Raw genomic sequence first — 19788 nt, 5'->3', positions numbered from 1 at the left:
TTTAATATTATTATCATGTTTTTTTTTCATATTTATTTTGTTTCCGCTTTTTTAAATAAACTCATTTATATGTGTGCTTGTAGTTGCCCACGCAATTACATTTTTTTGCTCTTCGGTTTGTTTGCACTTTACTATTATTACTATTATAAATATTTAAACATGCATAGTACTGGTAATTAACTTTAATTGTGGTTTTTGCTGTAAATAGGCTTAAGTTGAAAAGTATAAATAGTCCGTACATACATTGGAATTTAATTTTATGCATTACACCTTAAATAGAAAATATCTAGAATAGCCGAACGTTTATTAAAAAATACATTAATATTTACAGGAAACTTAGTGGTACATTAAGTATTAATATTCCGATGCATATTTGATTTTATAAGCGAAACTCTTGGCTTTAAATTGGTTTTCGTGGTTGGGGACATTTATTTTATGCAGCTTTTGCAGTGCCCTTAAATATTGAAAGTTACTAATTTTTGGGAATTCGGTTTTGTTGATTTTGCCTTGGTTAGTTTTGCACATTTAAACGATGGCTTTTTGCCGTGTTTTTCCTAACGTACTTATAAAAAACATGTTCTTTTCAGTCTTTAAAATAAAAACTCCCCCGAAAACACGTTGATTTTGATTTCATTTTAGCCTCAAACAAATGCGTTTGTGTTAGCCATAAACATTAACCTTAACACACGAACGTGTGATGACATACAGATGCAGATTTTTAGCTACACTAATTGCTAATTGGATTTTACCTTAGTTTTTATTCGCTTGCGTTTAAATTAGATTTGTTTTTTTGGTGTTCGCGATTTTATTATAACTTTTTTTTGTTGCACGGTGCTTGATTTTTGGCTCTATTTTTGTGTTGAAAAACATTGAGAGTTTTGTTATTGTATTTTACATCGAGATACCTTTAAATGCTTTCAATTATTTTGAATAATTCCTATCCGATTTGGCGCAGCGTTTTACAAACAGTGCCTAGAACTACGAATAGAGATACGATTAAATGGAGATATGTCGCTGAACTTTGCCCGAAACTACACGTACACACATACACCCATATATGTATAAGCTGTCTGAGTAAATTGTTCGTATTAAGGTAATGCTAACATATATAGACACCGATAACTGCCAAATGTCAAGCTCTATGTACACAATTTGCTACTCTCCACCCGGTCCGATCCCCTCTAGAAGTAGTCCATCTTGGGCGCATCCATGGCCGTGTGCATGGTCAGAGTGACGCCTCGATTGATGCTCACTGCCGGATAGAAGACGCCGTAGAGATCCCGGAACGCCACCGATCCCTGCGGCATTTCGTTTACCAGGAAGCTCAGGGTGTGCCGCTCCAGATCAAGGAGCACTCCGATCGTGCTTCCCGTGGTGATGCCGCCCTCAACTCGCCGCTCGTGTATGGAGTTGTGCTGGAACCAGGATCGCTGGCGGTCGATGTACATGGCGAATGACTTCTCGTCCTTGCCTGAGGATTATAATAAAAAGATACGACATTATTTATAAGCTGTAATCAATCACAAGTAGAATAGAACTGAATGCCTAAAGTCGCTTATGAATTGGAGTGGTTTAAACCGAATTACTTCTCTTGACTTAAATGGAAATTCCACTGGAATATACACTTAAAGCAGTTAAACCATCTTCCTCTCATCTTAAACCACAGCAATCGCCACCCAAATTCTTTGATAATTTGAATGCCCCAAATAATCTTTGCTCTCCGCTTCCATGACTTGCTGAACTCAGTTTCAGCTGCAAGTTGCGAACTTTAAACTCCGGCTGGCACGATGGCTCCCCCGACTCGCCGTATCCTTGGCTTGTCAGTTTCCCTGTCTGTCGTTTTAGTCCTGCGGAATTATAACTGACAAACGCAGCAGCAACAGGATCGGGCGGAAGTGGGGTCCGTTGTGCACATAGCTATATAGATATAGAGATATATCTATAGAACGCATGAGGGTCGTAAAACAACTTGGCAAACTGCAACTGTTAGTGTCAATGTCAGCCGCTGGGGGCGCCACCTGCTGCGTTACGCTTTGCATATGAAAATTTAATTCGAAAACTTGAGTTTTCCAACGGCGGACCACAGCGATGCTGGCGGGCACGTGTTAAATGGCGCGTGAGCAGCTTGGGGAATAAATTGTGTAAGTGAAAAGGATACACAGCATCGCGCAAAGACTTAAAAAGATAGAAAAATGTGGTACGGGATGCGCTGCCGCAAATAAACTTTTGCATTTGACAAAAGTTTAAGTGCCGCACTTTTAATTACTTTTGTCTGCAGTTCAAGTCGCCTGTGGAAGCCACCCACTCTCCACGCAACCCCACGCACATTTTCAATCAATTTGCCGAGGCATACTTCAAGGCGCCTCGACCAAGTCCTTTTGATTGTGTTTGTCTTTGTCTCAGTCTGGTAACGAAAGACACCCCATCCCACGCACATGCAACAAGAAATGGCAAAAGTTTTCGATACGCCCCCCTACTACTTGGCACTCGATTTTATTGGCATCGCATTGCGAGGCGGCAAAATGGCAAAGTTTTTAAGTTCCCGAACCGAACTCCCTCCGGAATCCCAGTCTATTAGCTGTGCGAACTTTGCGCATACGTATTGGCTCTTTTGTCAACGCCAGAATCTATTTGTTGTGCAGATTTTCCACTTCGGCTCCCCCCTGCTTATTTTCGATCAAAGTTTCTTTCCTGGCGGCGCCTGCTCTGAATTTTTAATTGAATTGCGAATGCCACCAGTAACCCACTGCAAGGTGAGCCGTAGGGATGGGGGCCAAGTACTCACCCAGCATTTTGTTGCGGGCCACGTCGATGCGGGCCACTCCGAAGGCCGGGTCCGTGTCCGCCGTATAGTTGTCGATGGTGAACTCCCAGTAGTGGACGCCGCGGGAGAATCCCACCGAGCCGAGGGCCACCCGGTGCTCCCAGCCCTCGACGCTCACGGTGGCGTTGTTTTTGCTGAAGATTAAGCCAGAACCGGCTCCGCCGCTCAGAACGGGATCAAACGTGAACCAGGCCACTGCAATGGAATGAAGAAAAATGTAGACGATAAATACACTTGGCACATTAACTCATGGGAAGTTGGAAGAATCCCAGATAGAAATTTCTTCGCAAGACCACGAATCGTTAGGTTACTTTGGGTCACAAAACATGTTGGATAACAAACGAGCTCAATTGGATTCCTTAAATGAGATAAGATTCTTTTCTACTACCCTGATTCAACTGCTTACGGTCCAATAGTATCCCATTACCGAGTTATTATTTCTAATTTTGAGTCTATCATCTTTTCCCAGTGCATGGGGCAGTGAAAAGTGGAAAGAAAAACAAAGCCAGACCGGTTGCAATTTTCCCCATTGTCAAAGCTCAAGTGGCCAGTGCAATTCGGAGTCCAAGTTGGTGGTTCCTTGCAGTTCATGCTGTTATGCGCCGCAAAGTAGGCAACGAGTGGCGAGTCGAGTGGAGTGCTTTATTAAATTTCCTTTTTTATTGTTGTGGCCGCATTAAGTGGCCAAGGCTAGTCCGGAATCATCTGGGACCGGCTATACATCTATGTATATATAAAGAGAGCCATGGCTCCACTTCTCGGTCTGCTGACGATGATGACGTTGCCTGTTTTATTGGCCACCAAAGGCAATTGTGTGGCCAAACAAGCCACAAAGCAAGCATCTGGGCCAGGAGGACTCCAGCTGGCCATTGTTTTGTTTATGTCGGCCATATGACTTTGCGATTAAAACTATGAGAGATTTGAGCCAGGCGCCATAAACCGAGAGTCCTGGATGCCCAGGCATTTAATTAGTTGCTATAAACTGTTCCCAGTTTCTTAATTGGATAACCAAGAGGCAGACCGAGCTAAAATATTTGCCAAATGAATGCGTCTGAAGTTGGGATTAGGAGTCTATTAAAAGGGATTAGAAGTGGTCTTTAATCGCCTTGGTTTATAAGGTTTAGTTCGAAGATCTTTAAGATGCGGACTTGCTATGGTTTAATATATAGAATTCTATATTTTCAGAACTGGGTTTCTCAATTTGTCACGTAACCAAACGGACCGCATCATAGCTGGCTTAATTGAAATTACTTGAACCCTCTCACATCCCAAGACTGACGTCTTGTAAACTGTCTTCCTAATGTCCTTAAGGTGTCCGACTTAACCCATTAGTGCCGACCACCCGCAAACGTCACGAGCCATAAACTGTTAACTGGTCCTCCGTTAATTACTTAGGGACACGCGCTCGGTGTAAACACTTTATAAAATGACAATTTGCAGTGGGATCGGCTCGGTTTCGGGTTCGGATGGATCCGCTTAAATCGCCTGTGACCCCCTTTGAAGGCAACTCGCAGACAGCGAGGAATAATCAATTAAAAGTTACAAATTAATGGCGCCAAACTAATAAAACGACGGACAGAAAATGCTGCCTAGAGCGCTCTGTTAATTTTATAAATTAAACAACTTTACGCGGCGTTACGTTTGTGGTGGGCAGTGGGAGTGGAAGCAGGAGTGGATGTGGCTCCTGGAGGAACAGGAGCTGCTGTCAGGTGGCGCATGCATCAATCAAGTGCGAATTGGATTGCAGAAGACATCCTCCCCCCACGGCGACCACCTCCAGACCCATTTCCATTCACATTTTCCTGCCCTGCAGGCGCAAAAGGGGTCAATGGCTGTTTGACATGCAAAGCACGAACGGGAAACCAGGAGCAGTCCGAGCCGGGAACTCGGTAGGTGGATATGGATTGGGGTGGCGTATGACCGAAAAGGATTAAATTATAAAACAGTTGGGAAAGTAGCTCAGCGGCGAGCGTGGTGGAGCTTAATTGAAAAAGCTAGTAGAGCTGGAAACGTGAAAAGCGGCACTCACCTTCGGCAGTCTGCAGTCCAATCAGCTCCGAGTATTCACCCTCTCCGGCGGAATTGAAGGCCTTCACCCGGGCATTGTACATCGAGTTGAAGTGCAGCCCGTCCACGGTGCAAATTGTTTCCTTGCCGCAGTAGACTTCCTGAATGGGGACAGGCAATCAAATTAAAGTTCTGGGTTAATAAATTGGAAGATGACAGCCATTCACTCAGCCAATCAGCAGTTGGATCGAGCGATTCGTACAGCCATTCATTTGCTGATATGGCATTCATTTGGCTTTACTCATTCACACATTATTTTATTAACATTTTCATTACATTTTCAACTTTAAAAGCAATCGTTTTGAATAAGCTATATATGTGACATTCAAGCACATTCAACTTTGTTTAGATGATGCTGCTACAATTTGTTATATTTTTATATTATTTTTGTTTTGATTAAACATACCCTAAATTCACCGCCGCTGCCATCATCCAGTTCCAGGACATATCCTTCGACAAAAGAGTGATTTGGTGGCTGCCACGCAACGGTAACCGAATTATTCTCGGCCGAGCAATCCGATGGCAGTATAGTTGGTGTCATGGGTGCTGTGGGAGGAACAAAAAAGTTATCTTTAGATGGGCAATGGGAAAATGATGAATAAAAGCCCCAAATAAGTGTTAGTACTGGTGTAGAGGTAGTGAAATAAAAGTAAACCAAATTATCAGTAAAACTAAGACAATACCACAACCAATAAAAGAGTTTCGACGGATGAGAGCCCAAAGGACAACCAATTGATCCCAGGACTAACCAAAACGAATCTGTCAACAAAAAGATGCGCTCGCTTGTTGAAGTTTCATTTTTTATTAATTGCCCTGAGGGGGCCACGCCCAGGTGTCATAAAATCGGGGCATAAAACCAACGCCTGGTAATAAAAATTCATGACACAACACAAATGGCGAGTCCGAAGTGAAGCGCCTAAAATTATGCCGCAAAATAAACATAAAAACGACGACACTTCGGGCATTTCCGCTCCCCTGAACAGGCATCGAATTAAAATGGCGCCAAAAGCTGTCAAATGTCACCGAAACAAAAAGCGAGGCACAAAGTAAAAAGTTGAAATCAAGGTGCCTCGCCAATCGGGCTAAAAGTGTAAGGGATAAGCCTAAGCAGGCCGCTTGAAGAGGGTCAATTGCGGGGCAAAATACCAGAAAAAGGCGCAAGGGTACATAAAAATAATAAACATATAAAACGAAAAATGCGAAATAAAAGCTTAAGCATGAAATAATGAAGATGAGAAAGAGTAGTCAAATGAAAAGCGACGGGCAAAGGCAAAAAAAGTGGCGTAAAAAATTATGTCACTTGAAATGACATCGCCGACCACGCCCCCCCAGTAGTACCGCCCTCACCCACGGGTTGACAGGCTGCGGTGGGGCATTTTTTGACATTCGCCAGGAAACGGAAGTGAAGCCGAAAATATTTGGACGCATTTTCGGGTATTTTGTATTTCCAGCTAGTGGCTTAAATGAAAATGAAAAATTATTATGCGTAGGCGTGCGCCCGTTGAACGGAAAAGAACGGAAAACAAAGGTAGAAAGCAATGGCCAAAAACCATGAAAACAAAATGGCCGACAAGCCAGGTGAATTTGTATGTGTGTGAGTAAATGAGCGTGTGTGAGTGTGTGTGAGAGAGGGAGGAAGTCCAAAAGCACCAAAAAATCAGTTTTTCCCAAAAACAGAACAAAAATTATGGAATCAAGCTTCGTGTGTTTCTGTCTTGTGTACGAAAACTTAATTTGTGTATTGATTTGTTTCAGTTGATATTTTTGCATTCAAGTGGTTGTGGTTTTTGCTCACCTGCCGGACATCTTTCATCTCCATCTTTGACGGCTTTAGATGATTTGTTTGGTTTTTATGGGTATATTCGATATTCATTTAAATGATAGCAAGCGGCACATTCAGAATGACAGGAAGATGCAAGAAAAGCACAAATATGTTAGCCATATCAGATGTTTAATGTATCTTAATAGTTAGTCCGCAGTCTGTGTGTGCACTATCCGATTTCAACACTTTCACTTTAATTGTGAGCCCACCTATTTCGGGTGCTCCTTTCCCCCAGAAGTTGTCAACAGCAACTCTAAATTTGAAACCCCAACTCCCGGGGGAGTTCCCAAAACTATTTTTGAAGCCCTTCAGTCGGAACTCTTAAACGAGCCTCGATTGAAGGGCTCTTTCCCCTTTTGTTTCGAGTGCTGGCTCTGTTTTTGTTTATATTTGTGCTTGTGCTTATTATTGGGTGGCCCAGAGTCACACCTTTGGCCAATTGGGTGGGTCTGTGTGTTTGTGCGTAATTAGTGACAATATTTATGAGGCGGGTTTGCCTGGCACATACAGTTGGGCTCAATAATTCACGGCTGGTTAGGATACAATAATATTGAACAAGAAGTCTGCAGCTCGAAATTGGTGGGAAATTGTTCTACATAGAAATATATATAAATTTCTATTCATTTTCCAAAAGATTCTATAATGATTTTACCTATACCTATACCTAATGTTATTACGTGGGCTAGCAAACATAGCTATTAGAGTAAATATTTTAAGCATTTTTTATTAAGTGTCCTCGCACTTACCTCTCATCTGGATAAAGTTCAAGTTATCAATGGCACGTGCCAGAGCAGCATCATCCAGGGTCAAGTCCACAATGGGCGAGACTCGAGGGGCGGCATTGGTGACCTCCTGGTGCCAGGTCATGTCCGTGTTGGTCACTCGATTGATGAGCATGGAGCCCACCTGTACAGCAAAAAGTATTTTTAAGAACTGATGAACTCAATAATTAATGAAGACAAAAAACTCACCTGAAGAAAGGCGGCGCTGTCAGTCTCTTTGAGAGCTTCAATGCAGAACTGAATTAGTCCTGTGGTTTGCTGCAACTTGCCAGTGCAATTCGATTGTTGGTCCTGTTGGTTAAATAAAATATTGTAATATAGTAATTTACTTTCATATACTTTTGGGTCATATACATAGTCAGTTATTTATAATAGCTTCTTTAAGTGATAACTCACCTTGAGTATCCTGATCTTGGTGTCCTTGTCCATGCGAATGGCCTCCAGCAGATACTCGCGTCTGTCGTGGATGGCCTGAATGAGGGCCTCACACTGGGCGTGGACGAGGCGCTCGAACTCCATGCAGGATTCCTGATTACGGATGAGATACGGAGATTTAGCCGAATTGCGGACTTTTTCGCCGGTTTTTTCGCACTTACCGTGACTTTGTCGCTCATGCCTTTGAGCCGCTGGATGAATTCGGTCGTGGAACGTGCCTTCTCCGACAATTGTTGCAGATTGTGTGAGAGCTCCGTCTGGAAAGAAATACGAAGGATATGCAAAAATCAGTCGCGAGGACAATGACATCAGCGTGAAAATTAAAATGAGAAACAGAGCTGGAATGCAGTGTGCAGTAATAAAGGTTTACGGCTTTGGTTACGGTTTCTTTTATGGCAACTTTTAGTCACGCCCGCGGTGACAGTTCACGTTTTTATTTTCATAGTTGCACGTCAAAGTCGAGAGCTTTTCCGCGGGGAAAATTCATTAAAGAACAGCCAAGACAGACCGCAAATAAATCGCTTGAAAAATCATTTAAACAATGCCGAGCCGAGTTGTTTGTAGGCGAGAGCAATAATAAATAACACGCAAGCTTTTCCATTTCCATTTGCCGACATTGGCAAACCTCATTTGTTGAATGCGAATGTTTTTTGGGGAGACAATGTTGATGTTGCGGCATTGGAAACATTTGCACTTGACAGTGACATGACATGCCACGCCACCCAATGAACAATTCAATTTTCATCAGCGCGCAATTTGCTCAGCAATTAAATTGCTCATACGCCCCCGCGCCACCAACAAATTTCAATTCATTAGCATTCGGCATTCGGGCTTTGTATCTTTGCTTAATATGCCATTCCTGCCCAGCGTTTTCCCCTTTTTCCTTATTTCCATGCCTGCCATTGCCCGCAGGACACTGGGGCATGGAACCCTCGCTCGCACAATTATTGTCCAGCTGGATGTCGAGGAGTCGGCTGGTTGGCTCAAGTGTCTGGCAGACGCGCCATGGAGCATAGAAATCGGAGCGGTAACCGGGATGGGGTGCCTTATAATGCCCGCCCTCGGGCTTTAACATGCTTTTCACTTTTCCAGACAACACAGCAAAAACGGGGAACGCCGTTCCCTTCCTGCATTTTCCACCCCTCTTTTTGCTCCTTTGTCCAACACGGCGTATACTCATTACCACTTTCTGCGTTTGTCTTCTGATTATTTTATTCTATTTGCCAGTCGTCGCTGTGTTTTTCTGCATGTTGCTGCCACTGTTTGTCGCCTTTGTTTGCTTATCAAATCAAAATAGCTGCAGGTACGACATTATAATGGCCTTGCGACCAGGCGGAAAAAGGAAGGGTTTTGTTCTGCTTTCCCGGTTTTATTACGACTGAAATATGTTAGTCGCATTCCTAATCTTAAATGCATCTCATGTATATACACCAATTTTGCTTCTTTTAGTAATACATTTCTATCTCAAAAGCTTTCTTTCCCAATCAACCGCAAATGTTTACTTCAAAGTAAAACTTTTCATTAAAAATACCTAATTAAGAATCACAAAATGATTTCTAGAAGTTTTGGCCTTTTAAATCAGTGCAAGCTCTTTTGAAATCCTTCTCACAAAAGTTTGCCCAACCCTCTCATAAACAACCAATTTAATGGACAGCGGGCAAGAGCGGATTTAAATTGAATGCATTTGCGTTCATAATTCTCCGAAAGATTCGACTACCACCCCCCAAAATCCAGCCCAATTACAAGGAAATATTCTGTAGACAGGCACTCGTAATGAGTTGGCTCTTCCGCAGCAAAAAGGGCAGCTTATGACGATTACATTCATTAGCTATATGCCCTATCCCCATTTAAGCGCTACCCATTTTCCCGAAAATGCACAGACAGATGGCTAAGCGTCGAAAAGTCGGCAAGAGAGGAGCTACTGAAGGCACATGGAGCTGGGGGAAAAGGGATTTTCCGGAGGGGGGAAGTGCTGGCCAAGAATGCGCAACGCGGGCGGCAAACTGTTGAAATTTAATCCCTCAAGGGTTGCTTCAACGCTTCCTGCACAATGCAGATGGAAATAGATGAAAATGGTGGAAATGGTGAAAATGGGTGGGTGGCAAATATGACGAGGGGGTAGCATTTCGAATATGAAGTGGACGGCATAAAGCCGTGAGTCTGTTTTGCATTGATAAGCTGCCCGCTCCCGTTGCTCCACGTCCCTTTCAAAACATTTCGCCTGCCCAGGATTCGTTTTCTTTATGACGCAGCTCCATAAAAAGACGAAACTTTTATCAGCGAGTAAAAAATAATAATAATACGACATGTTTATGCTCCACAGACGCAACCTCTTTAAAGTTGCCACGCATGCAAATCGTGTAAATAATTCAAGAGCCCTCATCTTCTTCGGAGCTACTGACGTGGCCATGTGACACATGTTCCGCGGGGGCTGGGGATACCAATAAATTATTAAGTTGTTAAGAGACGCGGCCAACAACGGCAGTCACTCACATTAATATGTTAAACGCTGCAACAATGTGCTTGAAAGTGAGCGCCAGCATGGGCGACTTAAAAACGGGAAGTCACCGCCAGATGGGACAAGAAATTACCCATTAAATTGCGAGTATTAAGTTACTCATGTGCGGCAGGAAACGTCGAAAGCTGGCTTTAATATAGCAGTTAACCATCTTGAATGTTTTCTTTAAATTATGAAATATTACAGCGTTATAGGGACATTTATAATGTAATATTGTTGTCTGCTAACTGCAAGATATCAAAAAAATACATGAATACAACAAGATAACATCTGATGGAATAACTTTAAGAAAGGCCCTTTATTCTTTAGTTCGTAGTAATAATTAAGCAATTTGGTTAGCATTTTCAGTAACTGGATAGCTGGCATTTTCTTATCGCCGCAAATAAAAGCCAAATGCGTCTGCGTCTCGTACTAAACTATAAAGATGCCAGATTCCATCTCTTGCAAATGGCAATAAGCCAAAAGGCAGCACAAAAGCGTTGACAACCTTCTCTCCCTGCCCCACCCAAAAATCACCTAGCACACGACATCGCACAATTTGTATAGCTAACAGTGGGATATAGGCTGGTCGAGACCAAAGATTAGAATCGCAGACTTTGTGGCGACATTGCAGTCGTGAATTCAACAGAATGTTGCTTGGCGCCGCCATTGGCAACAAGTTGCTAGCTACTGTATAGTGCGATTACACTGGCCTGCAAGCAACTATCCTAATTTTAATATGCTTATATATACAGACAGATTCTTCTTAGCCATTTACGCTTTATTAATTGTTTTAATATTTTTAAAAATCCTTTTTAATTGTGGAACTAATCATTTTAGATAATGGTAGCTTGTAGTCTAGTGTTGCAATGTAATGTTGCCCATAATGTAGTTAACCCGACGACGCAGTGTTCTGCTATAAATAAACCATATTGTGCAGCTCGGATCGTGCCGCAGACAGAGGTTCATTAGTTGCGTGCTTGTTGGCAGCGAATTAGCCAGGCAGAAATCGGAGATCTGAGTTGCAGGAGCCATTATCTTGAGATTGTGCAACGCAGGGCAATGAAAAGCTGGCGCTGAAAATGTGCGATGAGTTTCCCCAAATGAGAACTCATCAACAGACAGTAGCGTAAACTATGATACATGTCATCATACAGTTACCAATATTTATGGCGGAGTGGAGTGGCAGGGACGTGACAACGACTCAAATATCCGACGAACAGGTGGCCGGCCGGGCATTCGGGCTTGAATTATAACGCATTTGAGCCGTAAAGCCGCGGATATATGAGATCCGCTTAAGTAGCTCGTGTTGCCGGCACTCTGGACACATGTTCGCCTCACTTTGAGCCCGATCCGTATATGGTGTTTGGCATTAACGCACATAAATAATATTTACAGCCATTTCGTGTTGCACATGCAACACGTGGCCCTGGCAATTGAGTTGTTGATGCTCTTCTTACGGCGCACACATAGCCTAAATGGCCACAAGATTTAGCCACAAAAATTATGGTGCCTCGAAGTTGGTAGGGTGAGCCAATGCCAATAGAAATGAAAATCTATAGGTAGGGAATTAAGGTTTCCGGCCTGGATCATCATAAATATAAGAAGGATCAAAGTAATATCATTCAGGCCCACAATGTAACTATTTCTGTAGCTATTTCTTGATTATCAGACGAATACATTCTTTAATTCTTATATTTGTTATATTATTATCTATGTACAAGCTAAGTATACTGAAGTAGTATTATTTCAAGAGAAAGGGTTTTGACAACAAATCCGACTTAAAAATCGTGAATCACCCTAATCGAAACCGTTCAGGTGGATAAGTGCCGTCTCGGTTGGGCCTCGCAGTTGGCCCAAAAATTTGACTTGTGCTTTACCTTTTGCCGTCTCAGTTTCGCCCTTCACCCACGCACCACCGCACCACTGGAGCACTGAGACGCCGCACCACCTTCGGCTCGTTTATCCATTCATAACCAGCGCTTTTGCTTCCTTTTCTCGGCTGCAAGTCGGCGGGGCATGAGTAATGTGAGGCGCGTTGCAGCCGCCTTTTGGGGCCCGATAAAAAGCTTAAAATACAACTTACATTCTGACAAGATATGAATTTTAAGCGCGCGTCCCATTGATTTATGTGGCAGTCAAAGGAAGCGTCTGACGGAGATGGTTTTTTAAATTGGATTATGAGTCTCCGTTTCTCGAGTTATCCGCCGTCTGCGGAGTTTGCTGCCTGGCTTGCATGCCAAGTTGGCGATTAAAAATGAGTCAAGATGTCAGCTTATTGAGCTACTGACTCGTCTAATTAATTAGCGACTCGAGCAAATAACATTTGGAACGGCAACAAAAGTAAACAAGATTGGAAATCAGCATGGAAATAGAAATAGACGGCCAACGGAAGGGAAAGCAAAACAACGGGCAAATAAACAAACGGGGGGGAATCCCCCGTCGACGATTGATTGCGATCCGGTGTGGCGCCCCCTAGCGGCCAGCAGCACGGACTGACACACAAAGAGACATTCGAAAACCGCAGAATCTAATTTGGAAAACGTATGTGAAATTTGTAGAGCATGTGCAGTCATCTGCCGGAGCAGGGGATCCATGGCAAACAAATGCCCCCGGGGGTGTGTGAAACAATATTTGAACTACTCGTCGTAGAGTGGGAATCGGAATCGGAATAAGGGGTGGAGGGGGAAAGGTGAAGGCAGCGAGCGGGGGGCAAGCGAATGCGCAACAATCAAAATATTTTCATGACAAATTTAAAACAACAGAGCCATGAAGTGGAACACGTTGCCAGCATTTGGTCAGCAGCACATTTGCCATAACTGGAAAACAAGTTGTGCACAGTGAACAATTTTCAATTAAAACTAGAAATAAGAATCAATGTTATTATTTACAGCGCTAGAAATTACACAAAATGTTATTGGAATATTGATAAACAATATTATTCTATATATATTAGCTTATTATGGTTAATTCCATAGATGTACTCATGCCTGAAATGTAGGAAGTCCACATAAGGAAGTGTGTGGCTTCCAAGTAACAAACCCATGAAATTAGTAGAGTATCGATGTAGAAGAAATAGTTTTCCGAGTGTGCTGGCCAATCAAGCGGAATGGGAATTGGGAATGGGCAAAGTCGAGACGGGAAGTGGCCAAGTCATGACCGCGCAGGGATGAATTCTTGAGGAACTTTCGATCCGTCAAAGTAGAGCCCCCTTCTTTGCAAAATTGCTAATACCCGTCGACCGAGGAAGCGACACACGTGTCTACGTTTACAATTCATTACGAACGCCTTGAACCTCGAACTTAAGCCCTCTTTCGACTTTCAGATGACCCAAAGTCAATTTCAGACATTCGCCAGTTGACAACCCCATTGTCTGGATAACTCAGAATGCAGAAAGGCAGCTGGCTGCAGAACTGAAAGCCACTTAATCCCGTCGGCGGAAGAAAGAGCCACTCTTTCTGCGGCGAAAGGACAACGCCAGTCTTCATCATTACTCGCGCATAAATTAGGATTAAGGCATGAAAGCGACGGGTGAAAAGGGGAATTCAGCGGAAATCATATTCGCAATTTTGACCTTATTTGGATTTGCTTCGCGGGAATGCCGACTTCACTTCACTTCACTTCAGTTCACTCCACTCCTTATACGGATGGTCACTGAGGGACCAACTAAGAAGCAATTGCCATCCTCGTTTGCTCGATCCTAATTTCACATCGTTATATTCAGCATATATGTATATTTGCAAACCCGAGCGATGTTGATGGTTCCCCTATCATTTTGTGGCCACTAATGCGACAGAAAACTGGTAAAAAGCTCGCCAGTTATGCATTTTTCTGACACATTCCATATTCGCATTAGTTGCGCTGACATTTTGTGTCAAATTAGTGACATTTAGTGTCACAAAAGTGCGCAAATTCGCTCAAAAAAATGGGGGAACTTGTATATCAAAAGGATGTATTACTAGAGGGGTGACTTTATGTCAAAAAAAAAAAAAAAAAAAAACTGATGTGTTTATACAAATGATTAAAGGGGCTTATTATGGCATCTTTAATTTGTTTAAGGGCTGACTTTCATGTCAAGCAGATTTCATTTATGCATTTCCTAATCTCATCCTATGAATTTGAGCCGTACAATCGCAACTGAATTTTTAAACAATTTTTCTAATCTTTAAATGTATGCCAAAAACCGCAGAGCTGCAGGGAAATAAAACATTATTTTATCATTCCAATCGCTGGATTTCTTTTTTCTGAGACCGTAGGAAAATAAACCCGAAACGAAAACAAAACTCGAAAACATTTTGCGTTGTTCCCTCCCAGTGACAGTTGCAAACATTTTCGGTGCCTTCTTTTTTCGGCGATGTTTGTGCTGGGTATTATTATTTTTATTCTGATTGTCACAGCGGCGGCAGGGCAACCCAAACTGGTTTTCATTTTGTTTGTTATTGTTATTGCTGTCGGATGCATTGTTGTTCCCCTTGTTGTTGTGGTAGTCCTCTGTTAAACATGTTTGACACGGACTCTCGTGGGATAAGTCCCCCTATTCCGTAACCCTCCTGCCGCATCATGCGAGTAAAAATAAGTTTTGGTAGCTGCGGCCCGCAGAATTCGCTCTCCCCCAAAACGGGGTACAAAAAAATACAAAAATAAAGCATCAACAATGCTGCAGAATACCGAGCTTGGGGCGAAACCCAACCCAATCCAACAGAACCAAACCAAACCAAACGATCTGGCTGTGACAAGCCGCATACCAGAAGCATCCAGCAAAATGCTGACAGCTTGACAAACCGACGACCAACTGGGAAACTGGGAAAACGGGGCGCATGTCTGCTGCTCCTTAATAATTTAATTTGTATAAATTTACCCAATATGTCAAGAGGCCCTCAATTTGCAGCTGAAACGGGAGTGGACTCCCTAATTAGCCAGCCATTCGGAGGAATGTCATTCGCTTCAAGATGGACATGGGTTTTTCAAAACCATTTCCCAATTTATTTGAAACTGTAAAGTGTCATTATCGGTTTGATCAAAATCGCATTTAGTAGCCATAACTTTAAATTAAAGTTATTCAAGCAACTTATATAAATATTTTAAATTCACATTAGTCCCAAAATCCACCTAGTGATGAAGCGCATCTTAGTATTATTTTACTAAACAACAAAAAGCATTTTCCTTTTCCCTATAGTTTCCAGCAAAAGTGCAACAACCCTGCAGTTTCTCCGATGGCCTTAGTTAGTCTTTTCCTTGGAAGTGATTCGATTTGCCACCCAACAACTGGCTGCCTCATTTAAAAACTAATATTTACACTGATTTCCTCGGCACTCCGCCTCGCACTCCACTCGCAATTCCACGATATATTGATGGCTCCCATAATTTGCCTGCTCGCATTCTGCACTAAATGTCCCACAAAGTGGTCTTGGTCATGGCTTCCAGCTGGAGCTCGCGGCTGGGATTGCGACTCCGAGATGTGACTTTAAGTGTTATGGGGAGCGGCGGCCATTTGGACGACGTCCCAGCGACGGGTTAAGTGCTGGCTAAATGCTGCCAGTTTCGCATTTCTTTCAGTCGGCCATAAAGCGAGAAAACATGTTAATTGAACCGGGATTGAACCAAGTGGATGCCGCAGATTGCCAGTGTAAACAAGCGGCGAAAGCATCGATGGAGCGTGTCAAAACATGGATTATGCAGGTGGTTACTAAACTGTATCGATCTGGCACTCGAAAAAATATTTGTTTTAATGAAACTAAAGTAAAATAGCTAAATAAGCATTATTTAGGTAAAAACAAATCCCAATTTATATAAGATAATTTCTTTTATAATTTCTAATTAATTAAAATTAAATTTCCTCTATAATGCCCACAAAACCATCAATTAAACCCTTTTTTTTTGAGTGAATTATGTGACAACAACGAGGTTGGCATTTTCCGCACAAGTGGCTAGCAAATTGATACATTGCCCAGCGACCAACTCCCTCGCAAAATCCGATGAGTAACCATGGGTATCCGTATCCACTAAGCCCGAAAAGTCAAATTGAGTAACCAAATCCCCGGCATCGAAAATCAAGGCGCAACTAATTTGGCGAAATGTCAAGTGGTCGGCACTCCGGTTGCAAAGAGCTGATGGCTGCTGCGATCCAATGACAATGCCACCTACGTAGCACAGTGTACCCACACATACACACACACACACTCTCTTACACTCGACAACAAAAGTGCCGAACAACAACTGGCAAATTTGTGAAGTGGCTGTGAAAAAATTTCACGTATTTCGACAACGAAATCTGCTTGTTGTGCGACGAAAATTGTTCGAGTGCCGTCGTTTCACACATGCCACCAACTACAACAACAACAATGGCAGTAGCAACAACATTTAAAGCAGCTACAACAACAAGGGAATCAACCATATAAAGCAACAAGTGGTTGTTGTTGCGATACTGGGGTTTTTGGCAACCGAAATCCTTTTAAGCTTTAATGGCATTTCGATAAGGAAATTTGCAAGATAAATATTTTGCTGCATCCATTTCGCTGGAAAGGTTGGCCTCAAAAAAGAAAAAAAAGCGAAAAACTTTGTCATCAAGAGGTGAAATCTGATCAGCAAACCTGACTCACACAGATGAGTTTGTTGTTATTCAATTTGCCAAATGAGTCAGAAAAGAAAGTTGTTCAGAACATACTGGGCTAACTTAGGAGCCAAAATAAAAGCAAAATAAATCTGTAAAGCTATCTTGTTTCATTAACCTTTATCCTTGAAGCAGATCAAATATTTCACAATTTTCTCACATTTTAGACTATCAACCCATTGTGGAAAATCTTTAACGTCAATTTTCCTGTTAACGTACAACTGAAAACCGCGAATTGCTTTGCTGGTAAGTTGATTTTCCATTATGCGGCTTCATAAATAAAGGAGCAGCACATGCGAAAGGACTCCCAGGACTCGCAACTTTATGTGAAGGCATGCCAGTCGAACCTTTCCACACGTACTCTCCTCTGGGCGGAATGCAGTCGGGTAAACAATTTTAATTGCATTTAAATACGACATTTATTTGCATGTAAAATTAACGCGAAATGCAAATGACTTCATGCCACGGTGGGGCGCATAAATACCATCCAGGGATCCGGAGTTGCAGTTGGGCAAAAAGAGGGCCAAAACAAACATGAAAGTTGCAGCCCAGACGGAATTGAAGGCCTTATGTTTCCCATTGCGGTTGCGTGGGCAACATCAACAGCAGCAAGTTCGACATCAAATTCAATGGCCCAAACCGACGAACAACGTTGTGGTTTTTCGCTTATGTTTTTAGCACCCGCAGGAAATGTGGCCAAAGTTTTCCTTGCCAACGACGGCTGCATTTTTAAAGGCCTTTTTGGCTTACGTGACATTGAATTGGCCACGTTGTTAGCTGGCTGCGTGGGAATTTGGAAATTCGAGCTGACAAATGGGCAGCCGTTAGCCGCAGGGCCAAATGCAATTTAATAGGCCATAAATCAGCGACGAATGAAGACGTTTCGAGATGAACATGCATCTCGTTGGCCACAGAACTGGGCCAAAGCCATTTGAAATTTGAGTGACGGATGGCAAACAGCATCGCATGCCTGGCAGGCCTTAATTAATTGAAAATGCTGCCAAAGTGCCAGAATGCCACATTATTCATTGTGCCGGGGCAATTATCTCCCCGATATATATGCATTTACATAAATCGGTTGGAGGTGGAGATGCATCCACAAACATTTTGACAGCCGCAACTGACAGTTTGCAGTTTGCTACCCGGCCATTTTTGATTTTTGCACAGTTTTAATTAAAACTTTGGGCCCTCCTGGGAATCTTCTTGGGAATGAGGCAGCTGAGGCAGAAAGGCTTCCAGCTGACAAGCCGATGATTTGGAACCCAAAATGCTGACCCTATTGCCATCCTGCTGTTTCCCTTCTTTTTCTCGCCGGAATGATGCAATTTTTCATGCCTTCGCGTTGCATTTTATTTCGTGCGCCACGTGACCTGGAAATTCTGAATTTGGACCTTTCGAAAGATCGAATATATGCGATTTGGTGGCAGGCGCGTGTTCCTAGATTTATGGCCAGGCAAATGGGATCGAAGTATGTAAGCCGATATTGATGCCCAATGGAAGCCCATGGATTGGTAATTGAATCTTCTCGCAGAGATGTAATCGTGATATGATAGGACGAGCACAAAGGAAGGACTTTCTGCCCCTTGAAAACATAAAAAAAAATCCCACTGCTACATATGTATTTATATCAATTTTAACAATACACTTAGTTTTTAATGATCTGTTCTTTATGAATTCCATATCACGCAAATACGCACAATTGTTTAAATATTAGTTTTTTAACCACATCAGCGTCAGTTGAGCTCCTTCCAAATATAATTCTTCAGATAATCGTAATTAAATTCAACGACCCAGACATTTTTACAAATTACCTAGCGCCGTGACAGGAAAATGTCGCCCCACCAGAACCAATTTTTTCCAATTAGCGAGGCAAAACAAAAGAAAGTGGAGAAATATTTGAAAATCGCCCAAGTCATATACTACGCGAAGCGAAGGAATAATTTCACGGAACTGTCCCATAAATTCAACTAATTGAAAATTTTCACTGGCAGGGAGTTATTACCCGGCTACTACTTCTTCCCCCGCTCGAACACATACGCACATGTCGGGCCTCATTAAGCATTTCATAACAGGAAGGGTCGTTAAATATGCTTACCTAGCCCCGAAATGCTCTGCTAACCGAAAGGTATACCAATAGTTCGGGTTTCCTAAAAACCACCCTCGATTTCCACTGGGAAACTACGTAGTTAGGCGAAGTGTTAATGGGACACGCTGAGAATTCCGAGAGGAGATGGAAGATCTTCAAAAATTCAGGGAGCACACAAAGAAGTATTGAGAACTCATCATCAACCCTCGTGAAATGGAGTAGTGGTTGGGCACCCACTATCGGCGACGTGTGCATTTCGGAGCGGGATGATGTGCATCGGTCGTCGCCAGAGAGCGACGCGTGCTGAGGCTTCGTCATCGACAGATGTTTACCAAATTGATTACGATATATTCCGAACTGTGTACCATATATATATAAGCCCCCTGCTATTGGGAAGCTGAGTGATCCATAAAGTGCCCAATTTCTGGCACGGGGAATGGGTAAGTGAGTGAGTGCAGCCCATTGTGAAGTTAACGATATTGAAAGATTAAGGACAGCTTATCCGATTATGGAGTTCGCCAGGCCACAGCTCGGACTTCCGGGCGTCTTCCCTGGAAGTCGTTCGCCCGATTATGCAGAGGATTAATCACTCCGGAGGCTGAAGGAACTGCATACTGGGTGTTCTGCGTAAACAAAACAAAGTCTATGCTGGTGCGGTTTGTCTT

At 42.8% G+C, this 19788-nt stretch overlaps 1 protein-coding gene across 2 annotated transcripts in view; it reads right to left on the bottom strand.

Annotated features, from left to right (window-relative positions):
* Nucleotides 1-19788, bottom strand: part of LOC6731852 (E3 ubiquitin-protein ligase TRIM9) — a 75081-nt gene continuing 55293 nt past the window's right edge. The window contains exons 2-10 of one of the 2 annotated variants that reach the window (XM_016179947.3): nucleotides 8092-8187; nucleotides 7892-8023; nucleotides 7685-7786; nucleotides 7460-7619; nucleotides 6687-6719; nucleotides 5298-5437; nucleotides 4854-4992; nucleotides 2786-3019; nucleotides 1-1471 (exon numbers count right to left, since the gene is read on the bottom strand). In XM_016179947.3, coding sequence (XP_016024533.1) covers nucleotides 1182-1471; nucleotides 2786-3019; nucleotides 4854-4992; nucleotides 5298-5437; nucleotides 6687-6719; nucleotides 7460-7619; nucleotides 7685-7786; nucleotides 7892-8023; nucleotides 8092-8187 — 1326 coding nt within the window. In that variant the 3' untranslated portion in view covers nucleotides 1-1181. The remainder of the gene's footprint in view (nucleotides 1472-2785; nucleotides 3020-4853; nucleotides 4993-5297; nucleotides 5438-6686; nucleotides 6720-7459; nucleotides 7620-7684; nucleotides 7787-7891; nucleotides 8024-8091; nucleotides 8188-19788) is intronic. The other variant, XM_016179946.3, reaches the window with a different exon arrangement.

This window comes from Drosophila simulans, chromosome 2L (assembly GCF_016746395.2).
Source record: "Drosophila simulans strain w501 chromosome 2L, Prin_Dsim_3.1, whole genome shotgun sequence".
Classification (NCBI taxonomy): domain Eukaryota; kingdom Metazoa; phylum Arthropoda; class Insecta; order Diptera; family Drosophilidae; genus Drosophila; species Drosophila simulans.
Note: the sequence above shows the minus strand (reverse complement) of the source record. Positions and strands in the feature narration are given on the sequence as shown.